General features: G+C 35.2%; 2 protein-coding genes across 2 annotated transcripts; one reads left to right on the top strand and one right to left on the bottom strand.

The window, feature by feature from the left end:
- The first annotated feature begins 515 nt into the window (after positions 1-515).
- On the top strand, positions 516-3,594 carry LOC114743126 (AP-3 complex subunit delta-1-like). The gene is made up of 4 exons (XM_028931320.1): positions 516-681; positions 1,636-1,811; positions 2,692-2,947; positions 3,037-3,594. Exons 2-4 carry the CDS (start codon positions 1,643-1,645, stop codon positions 3,347-3,349), a joined length of 738 nt encoding a protein of 245 aa, XP_028787153.1. The 5' UTR covers positions 516-681; positions 1,636-1,642; the 3' UTR covers positions 3,350-3,594.
- Positions 3,595-5,958: 2,364 nt separating this feature from the next.
- On the bottom strand, positions 5,959-10,009 carry LOC114743125 (DUF21 domain-containing protein At4g33700). The gene is made up of 11 exons (XM_028931319.1): positions 9,539-10,009; positions 8,956-9,032; positions 8,788-8,871; positions 8,293-8,406; positions 8,082-8,168; positions 7,659-7,798; positions 7,487-7,574; positions 7,245-7,318; positions 7,013-7,131; positions 6,622-6,887; positions 5,959-6,438 (listed from the first exon to the last, which is right to left on the bottom strand). Exons 1-11 carry the CDS (start codon positions 9,714-9,716, stop codon positions 6,394-6,396), a joined length of 1,272 nt encoding a protein of 423 aa, XP_028787152.1. The 5' UTR covers positions 9,717-10,009; the 3' UTR covers positions 5,959-6,393.
- Positions 10,010-10,297: the final 288 nt, after the last annotated feature.

Below are 10,297 nucleotides of genomic sequence, written 5' to 3'. Positions count from 1 at the left end.
AAATATACGTGTTCCAAAACTCCTATAACTACATGAATGAAAGATTAAGGGTGTGTTTGGATAGAAACCAAACCATGGTTTCAGAAGTGCTTTTACGGATTACGAAGTAAATATGTGAAGGAGATTATCTCGTTTTGCGAAAAAGTGCTTCTGAAACCATAGTTTTGAGATATCCAAACAGGTCCTAAATCATCACCAGTGGCTCTGTGCCCAAATGCCCAATAAAACTTCAAAAAAGAAAAAAGAAATATTATCATAAACAATTTATACTCTATGTTTAAATATTTTGATAATTAATACAAAATCTGGTTAACTAATCTATATAGATTAAAAATATTAGTTCAATTAATTAATATGATATATTTTTTTAAAAATATTTTTAATATCTTTTTTAATTTTTTCCCTTCTTTTCTTACTTAATTATTATTTAAAAAAATAATATTAATTTTTAAAAAATTAATAAATATAAAAAAAAAAGTCTTACGTATACGAAAAATTTCCTAATTGGTTCCGTAATCTATGGAATCATACCTGCGTGAATTGTACTTGCGCCTCTTCCCGGGCTGGAAGCTTCGATCGGAAGAACCCTAACCCCTCTATTCGGCGACCATCCTCTTCCCCGCGACCTGAGCCGAAGCTTGAGCTCTGAACGCTAGAAGTCTCTGGGCGAGTTTGTGGCGGGTAAGTTGCGATTTTTGGTTTCCTCTTCTTCATTTGTTTCTGTTCGAATTAGAGGCTATTTATCCTCACGTTCTTCTCTCCCCGACGACTCTTCTATAGTCGGTGACATGAGAAAATCTTGATCTCTGACGGCTGAAGTTGTCTCGGATATCCTCTTATCGCGTTTTGCTTCGATTTCTGGCTTCCTATCAGTCTCTGTGTCCCCAAAAAACAGAACTTCGATTCGAGATATGACCTGAAGCAAGAATTTGTTCCATTGTCATCGTTTATCACTGAAATTTCCGCCTTTTAGGTCATTGAACCAATTACTAAGGTCGTTTATCTGGAAAGCTGGACGTTATTCGGAATTTTCAGATTCTCGAAAGCTTTACCATACCAAATTCCATAACTTTGATTGGGTTTATGTTTCCGGTAGTTTTAGAGTGTCTTTTATATATTAATACAAGGTAGTTTTAGAGTTCTTTCACGACTTTTTAAGGACGTTTCTGTTGGTTTATTTATCTCGATTAGAATGGGATGGCTTCTACTTTATGTTAGGTCTTTGGAAAGGAAGATTATCTAATTTAATGGTAATGTGTTGTCTGATTGGAGTTCTGCTATGTTGAAAAGTTCAAAATGTTAAAAAGTGATGTTGCAGTGGAGATGGTTTTAGGCCTTGGGTATGCAAATTGCTTTAGATTTTTGCTCCCTTTTCATCTTGAACTTATAATCTACCAATGAAGCGAACCATTATTTGTTGCTTTAAATGCTACTCATGTTGCCAAATGCCAATGGCCTCTGTGGGGCCAGCAATTTTGCATTCGCAGTTTGAACTGGAGAATTAGAGTTCTTGTTTCACACCCTTTAGAACTACTCCCCGGTAGTGGATTGTTTTAATTATTGGAATTTCTTTTCTATTCTTCATTTGATTGTTGTTCCCCTTCCTTTTTTCCCCCTCCTTGTTGATTTGTTCAGCTGCTTAATGGATCTGGAGACTGAAAACCGACTAGCTGCTCTTTTTATGAGAGAAGCAGCTGAATTGCGACAACAGGCTGAAAAGGAAGGTGTTCTTGCATATCTTCGACAGCCTAATAAACGGCATCGGCCAAATTCACGCTTCCTCACAGCAACTGTACTTGGGGTACAACAAGGTAGGTCCTATTTACTGTTTTAGAAATAGAACTTGCCCATTGTGTTTGATCACGGAAATTTTATCAAATGAATATGAAATTTGAAGGAAGACAGTAGTTATTCTAACAGCAAGCCATTGGTCCATCTTTTGATGGGCCTTTATATAATGTGATTCTTAGTGACTGTTTTCTTACTGAGGACCATTGCTCTTAATTTTTCCTTCTAATAGTTTGTAGAACTTCTGCATAACTGCCAATGACAAAATTATAAACTGCTTTCCTTTTATGAATTATTTTGACTTGAACCAATTTAACACCCCATTCAGTCCACAACAGTTTCTGATTCATGCAATCTCTGCTTAGCATTTGTGGTTCTATCTCTTCTGATTGTATTAAATACACCTACCTCTGGGTTGATAAATCTCAGCAATTGAGTTTGAAGTGGGTTTTCTTGTGTACTGTATATATGCAAATCATTATGTATTTCTTACTGATATGTTAACTGAGACCCTGTTGTTTTTGCAAAGTAGTACACACGTACAGTCTTTGATTATTTTCAGAATCATGAGAAAAATATTATAATATTTGCATCAAGATATTGTTATGATTTTTTTTCCATGCTGGAATGTGCCAATATTTGGTAAAAATCGTCATGGGAATCAACTCAATAATCATAATCTTTAATTATTCTTAACATTAGTAAAACCAAAATGTTTACAGTCTTTTGAGCTAGAGATGATAGATTTGTCAAACCTGTTGCAATTTAAATTTGTTTTTGTGATTAACTTGAAAATCCTCTTCTTCCTGTGTGTTTGGTAGTCATTTTGTTTAGCATTTTTCTCTTCAGCTACTATCTTATTGTCTTTTCTGTGTGTGCTTCATTCTTTTATTCATTTTTCAGCAAATCGAGCTGTAGATGTAAATGAAATGTGGCGAGTGCGGCAGAAAGAACTAGAGCTGGATAAAAGGCATGAAGGCAGATCTAAAGATCAAAACCCTGGCAACAGAAGCCATAGGGATGGTAACTCATTAAGAAGCGCCGGAAGGTTTGCCATGGATGATAATACTGCCTCTGCTTCATGCTCTAGTAAAGGAGAACCTGACCATTGCCCCGAAGGTTTAAGGGATGAAGAGCTTGAGATGTTTCTAAACTCTAGGTATTCTTGCTTTTCGACATTTTATGTGCATGGTACTTTGATGTAGACACACTGGTTAAGGTTATGACTGAAGAAACTGTCCTTTGCAGGACCAAGCGAGGCAGAGGAGCCATTGGTCCGAGGATGGACGAGACAGGTCCTTACCTTCCACGTCACTTTGATGAGGAGGAGCCTATTACAAGTTCTGATGTGAGCAACCGTCGTGTTTATGGTCCAGAAAGGCCTGCTTCACTGAAGTCTTGTGAATCTTCTGAAGAGGAGGAGATCCATGTTAAAAGAGCGAAAAAGGCTAAAAAATCTCACTCAGGGAGCTCAGACAAGGAGCATTCTAAGAAGCACAAATCCAAAGAGAAGTCTAGACATAAGAAAAGGAAGGAGAAAAGGAGCAAGCATCGCCACTGAGGTGTATTCTGCTATGTATTAATTTACAAGGGAATGTTGTTACTTGCCCGGTATGTGTGCCAAACTGTCCATTTTGATTGTACGCATGCTTAAGTTCTTGCGTAGATGTTACGTGCGTAGATATTTTATGTAACATCAAATGCAACATATTTACAACTAGAGACCGATCTTCCAATCTTGTGTGTAAATAGAGTTATCTTTGGAATGTCGAGATATTCAAATCTAGCTTGATATTCAGATGATGTTGGGAACTACTGTTGACCCCCTCCCCCCCCGGGGGGGAAGGGACCGAAAGCTGCAATCTTTGATCATGGCCAATTCTGTCTGAGTATTTTCTCTCAGTTGTGACATTTTAATGTTCACTTTAATTTGATTGCGACCACCCAAAACCCTTGAGCAAGTTACGGAATTGTATCCAAAAGTCCTTCCTGGGGACCATATCCGTAAGTTGACCAAGAAATCTATCATTTTGGTGCTCTTAGTTGGAAAGGAAGAAACCCATACTTGCATGATCATGAATTGAATCTCTTTTTTGAATTCCGTTTGTCAAAGATTAGATATTTATGGCTATCTGTTCACACTCTTCATTTTTGTCTAGAACAGTTCTTCATAGATGTTGACTCCTCGTTGTAATCTTGATTCTTCCAGTCCCCTAAAACGGAGTCATTTGGAGTTTACAGTTTAAAATTTCGCGTAGAAACAAAATTAAACATGACATGTAAACTTGTTTTGCATTTTTAGAGTACGCAGTACATATGTGACCGTCTTAAGGTACATCTTCAAAATTTTTTTTTTAAAAAAAAAATTCACAAATCAGACTAGGGCATTAACAACAATAATTAATCAACTAACTTGCCTTCCAAGTCTCATTTCTTTACCAAATACAAAAAGTTGGTGCGGACCCTGTTGTAGATATTGGCTGTCTCAATTTGTTTTTAACTAACCCCTCGTCTTTAGTTGTAGCGTAGTTATAATTGTGGTAGTTTGTGAATGCAACTTTTCTAAGTCACATCTTCCTGTGGCAGCGAAGAAATTAAAAGAGGCACCGGTTCAAAACTGCAATTGAAATACTATCTCCAATGTCAACTTATACGAAAGTGCCTTTAAAAAGCTATCCAAACACACTCGACTTTTATTTTATTTTTTTTATTTTCATATTGTATTCTGATCATTCTTTGAAAAAAGTAGCATAAGGTCTCAAATAATGAATATAATTATTGAAAAAAAATTTTAAAAATTTTAATAACAAGTAAGCAGTTTGAATATATTGTTATTTTTTATACTAAAATTTAGGGAGAATTAGAGAGAAGGACCAATAGGAAGTGATATTTATTAAAAAAGATCATAAAAATTAAAATTATTTAAAAGGACCAAATATTCAAATATAAATTTAAAAATACTATATTGTTTTTATTCAAACCTCTTACATTTTGTCTTATATTTTTTTCCTACATTTTATTTTTAAAACTAATGTGAATTAATAAATTTCACTAAATTAGACACAGTTTGTCTCAAAATTTACAACCTACATAAAAATTAATTAAAAAAATACGCAAACATTGTTCAGTCTTGTAAAATTTAAATCTTTATTTTCTTTATAAAAAATTTTTAAAAAATTTTAAGATCATCACAGACTTTAATTAAAGATGAAAATTATATAATTTTATTAAAATTTAGATTATTATTAATTCATTATATAAGAAATATTTAAAAATTCAAAGAAAATGATTTCTTTAAATTTCTTAACGTTACATGAATTTTTTTAATTGTATAATTAGGTGGCTTTTGTTAAACGATTTTGAGGAGGGGTCTTATAAAATTATAATAAATTAAATCAAATTAAATTTTAATACCATACTTCTCGTATCTGGCACCGAAGGAAAGATTTATAAAAAGGAAACCGTGAATATTTAAAACGAACAATTGTCAATATCTTTTTTTTTTGTACTGAAAAGAATAATTGTCAATATCCTGCCTATGTCTGTTAGTGGCCTTGGTCTCAGCATGACAGGGAATGCCAAGACAAGCTGACAGATTTTGCGTATATTTTAGATCAGATAGCCATCAGAATCAGAAATATATGCATCTTGGTCCAAAAAAACTGAGAAAATTATTGTGAGATTTGAAGGAGGAAAGTTAGTAATATCTAAGAAGTATCACAACAACTGCTGAGTAACTTAAATTCTAGAGAGAATTAGAGAGAAGAACCAATAGACAGTAATATTTATGAAAAAAGATCATAAAAATTAAAATTATTTAAAAGGACTAAATATTCAAATACAAATTTAAAAATACCATACTACTCCTATCCAAACCTCCTATATTTTCTCTTATATTCCTTCCTATATTTTATTTTTAAAACTAATGCAAATTGCCAAATTTCACTAAATTAAAAATCAACTCAATTCACAAAATATGAGTTTAAATCTGGCTACTGATATGATAACACCTTGTTGAGTATCAATTAATTAATTTATAAAACACTATATTTATTTATATACATTTACTAAAAAGATTCAGTAACAATGCCTACTCTCTCTTCTTTTTTTTCATCCATCCTAATGTATTTATCCCCATCTGAAAATATTTTCCAAAAATGGCAATACCCATCACAGGAGGACATTGAACTTCATTGATTCTTCAATATGAAACTTACAATTGAATTATAGCACTTTTTTTTTTTTTGGCTAACGCCGACAAAAGCGCATCTAATAAGAAGTCCAAAACATTAATTTTACACTTAATGACATAACTTGCCCCACCCTCAAAACATGAAAATGTGCAGCAAAGCACGTGATGATCCTGTGGGGTGGTGGATCCTCGGCAACAAAATGTATCGATGATGCAAAGTACAGAGTAGCTGTAGTTCCTCATACCTACCCTATTCCTGATCATGGCTTTGTCATCTTCTAATCTAAAATCACATTTCTGAATCCCGACCTATTCGAAGCTCTCACTCCTAAATTGCAATATCCATGTACATAAAACAAGAAAACGATGCGATTATTTGGTGGCTCTGTACATGAACACTGGATCATTTTTGGTCAGGAGTCCTCATAATGATGATCTGTCTCGTCATATATCTCCTCCTATAGCAAGAAATGGTAATGTCAATAACGGTTTTCTAGAGAATAGTTTTGAGTTTTGTGCTTTGTGCTTGCACTACATGTACGTGGGAGAGTGAATCCCATACTGACTGCCCTGTACTGCGAGCAAAAAATTTTCTAGGCGTGAAAGAAAGAAGAAAGCAAGTTTAGGACGACTCTTGATACCTGTAAAAGCTCTTCAATAACATCTTCCATTGTAATGATCCCAACAGCTTCTTCTTCTTCTGGAAGCCTTGGAAGTGAACTTCCATTAATCTCCAGAATGTCCGAGTACATATTCTTTGACCATTTTTTGGATCGAGAGCCAAGCTTGGGAGAATTATGTGAATTTGGAAAGCTTTTCCACTTATGAAGTGGCTTCTTTTTGAAGAGAACTTTCTCAGGAGAAGGTTTAACACCATCAATATCCACACTCCACTCTTTCGTTGAGCCTATGCCAGAGGAATGATAGGCAGTGAGAGGTTATTATTAACTGAAATTACCAGTTTGAATTCAAAGGAACCTATATTGTATGATGGTAAAGGATAAATATGTTAATCACAATATCAGCGCTTACCATGTTTACTGGCAGAATGTTGGGATGAATTTTCACACTGCTTTACAACAACAGCCATGTGGCTATGGCCCTTCTGAAACTCATTCAAGATGTCATACAGTGGCATACTGCCTTCAACTCTGTCAAAATAGGTGATTCAAATACATAAATTTATGGCGACATATCACACAACATGCATCAGATTCTATATAGGATCAACATGCCTTCTATCATGAAACTATTAAATATATACCTTGGAATCCTTCGAATGGTCACACTCTTCACTGGTGCCTCATCTTCTGGGTGAATTGTCAATAAGTTCTTGACCTAAAATTTAGCAGCGCGGATTTAGGAAATGCATTGCCAAGGAAAAATTGAGGCAAAAAATAACTAGATATTGAGCAAAAGTACAAAGAACGTAAACCAAAGAAGTATATTGCAAAAACCATGGATCTCATTTGATCAAATTTACTGAAATGATAGAGGCTCTGCTACCAGAATAAGTCCAATAATGTTTGTAGGTCGCTCATAATAGACTGGGACTCTGCTATGCCCTTTCTCCAATATTAAACTCATCAATTCCCTGCTTAACATCATACATTCAACTACATTGTCAACAGCCCTATAACATACTATGGGAAAGTCGCATTCTATAATAACACATTACCTGTCAAGCCTTGCATTAATATCAATGGCAAAAGTTTCAGTTATAGGGGTCATAGCATTACTGGCAGTTTTCTCAGTTAGTTCAAGTGCCCCAGCAATAATAGTTGTTTCATCATGTGTCAATTCTCCACCTTTTCCAGCCTAAATTTAAACAAAGGACCGTAGTATCAAATAGAAGATAAAAGTGCATGCATTTCAAACTTCAAAGTAAACGAGTCAAGTCTAGATAGCCACAAGAGAAAAAGATAAGATAGTCTCCAGTCACATTCTAAGAAAACTGTATCACAAAAAGGCAGCATGCTAATGAAATAACAAGATGACAGATAACTAGTTTGTTCAACTTCAAAAGAAAGGGAGCAAACAAGATTAAATACAGTGCTTGCAAAACAATAACAAAAACACATCATATAGCTCTGGTACAGACCTCATTACCGTGCATGTCTACAAGAGTTTTTAACTCAGCTCTGCGGAAAAGGGCTGCATTCCGATGACCCAGCAAAAAGTCTAAAAGCTGGAAAACCACAGATATGCAAAAATGCAAATAGGGGAAAATAAAACAAATCAGGAATGAGAATATTAAATTTCTTTGCTCACTAGCAATGGATTAACATAATTTTCCACTTGATTTATTTCACCTTGCTGATTGGAAAAGCAACTGGAAAGCATATCCATACAAGCACACGGACAACGGGAGCCACTGTTGCACCAATCAACAGCCCATATCGAGTACAAACAGACTGAGGGATAATCTGTACAGAAATAAAATTAAAGAGATGTCAGAGCATTTCTCCTCACCATGCTGAATAATTGAGTATTAAAAATTCTTCCTATGAGATACAAGGCTTGTGCTGGACAAGCAGCAACTGCGCAAGTCATGGTTTATTTACATAGTAAACAAGTCTATACACAACCCAAATTCAGAAACTTCAGCTGCTTCTCATGATCAAGTTTAGCAGATTATCATCATTAATTACAGTGATTTTTCAAATTGCCAATCATCTGTGTTAAAAGTCATCTACTGCCTCATTAAGAACAAGGTGGAGCCGGGGACAATGAGACATATTTCAAATCATTCATATACTTGCATTATCATTAATATATAAAGGGCGAAAAGAGAAAATCATACTCACCTCACCAAACAGAAGAATCAATGTCACTGAAATCAGGATAGCGCCCCACCACGTAACGAGACCATCAAGAAAGATAGGAAGTGCCTGAAAACCCATCACCACCTAAAATTAACTAGATTTTTTAAGTCATAAAACTTATCAAATCACACATTAGAACCTAGGTTGCACCTCCATGGCCGCGGCATTGCAAATCAGCAGAGTACAGAGCAATAAATGTTGATTTCTGACAACAGGCAATATCTTCTCTGTAAAGACAAATAGCACATTAAAAGGTCGAAAGCATTAATGGCAGCACAACATCCAACACGGTAATGTATTTTCTATTTCTTGGAACCCAAACATTTCTTAATAAAAAATAACAGTCAGTTAGTAGCGCAATAAACACTTAAGGAAAGGAAGGTTGTTCAGAGTTTCATCCATGGGATCTGGGACAGCCACGTTTAATCGGAATTCCAAAACACAAATCACATCATACCACCTCAATAAATTTTGCGTCAGATGAAAATTTTCAAGAAATCCATAAAGAAAACTGCAAATCACCAACTGTAGAAGGCAAATTTCCAAAAATATGTGCAGTACGACGCTCAAAAGTCTAAATCATAGCTACAACCTTCACAATTAGCTGACAAGAAATCACGAAATTAACAATAAAAAAGTGCACATAAAATAAGGGAAATTAATTAACTAAAAGTAGGTGCAAGAGAGAAGTAACTCGAGAAAGGATCAGAGCTCATCAAGCAAAGCAAATTACCAGCATATTGGCGATCCTTAGGGGTGCCAGACTTAGCGAGAACTTCAAGATCAACAAGACTCAAGGACATGAGGCCCAAGGTAAGGCCCGACATCAAGCCAGCAAACAGGACGAGAAGCACAATTACGGCTAAGAAAAGGAAAAACTTTGGCTCACAGCAGTAAACATGCTCCGCCATTAAAGCGAACTCTCTAGAAACTTGAAACCACTACTTCTGGTTCCTGCTTGCCACTGCAAAGAAGCTAGAGAATAGGAAGAAGTCCAATGCAGAAAAACTGAACAAAAAAAGAGCTAGGGGAGGGAAAAGAGGGTGAGAAGAAGCGGTGGAGAGAGAAGCATAGGTTGCGCCGGAGGAAGGAAAACGACGGAGGAGTATATTATCGACGATTCGAGCAGTAATTCCTTATATACGCGCACACAAATGAACAATGGAATGCGAGAGAGATGGAAGGGGTTGCTTTGCTGCTTCGGATTTGGATTGTTCTTTTTGGGTGTGACGAGTGGTGCGGTGCGCTGTCTTCACAGAAAGTGAAACTGATTATTATATTACAGAAACAAATTTACGATACGATTTGATGAGAAGGAATGACCATGTAAGGAAGTGCTTGAGAATCCCTCCCCTTAGGATCTTTCTCTCATTTTATTATCAAAATCCCTTTTTTAATTCTTAAATTCAAAAAGGAATGGTTCAGGTATAATATTTTATAAAATTATTATTAAAATATTTTATGAATTAAATTTTTTTATATTATCAGTAAA

Source organism: Neltuma alba, unplaced genomic scaffold (assembly GCF_004799145.2).
Source record: "Neltuma alba isolate B1F8T4 unplaced genomic scaffold, ASM479914v2 tig00003947_pilon, whole genome shotgun sequence".
Classification (NCBI taxonomy): Eukaryota; Viridiplantae; Streptophyta; class Magnoliopsida; order Fabales; family Fabaceae; genus Neltuma; species Neltuma alba.
This window is presented reverse-complemented; position numbering and strand designations above follow the sequence as displayed.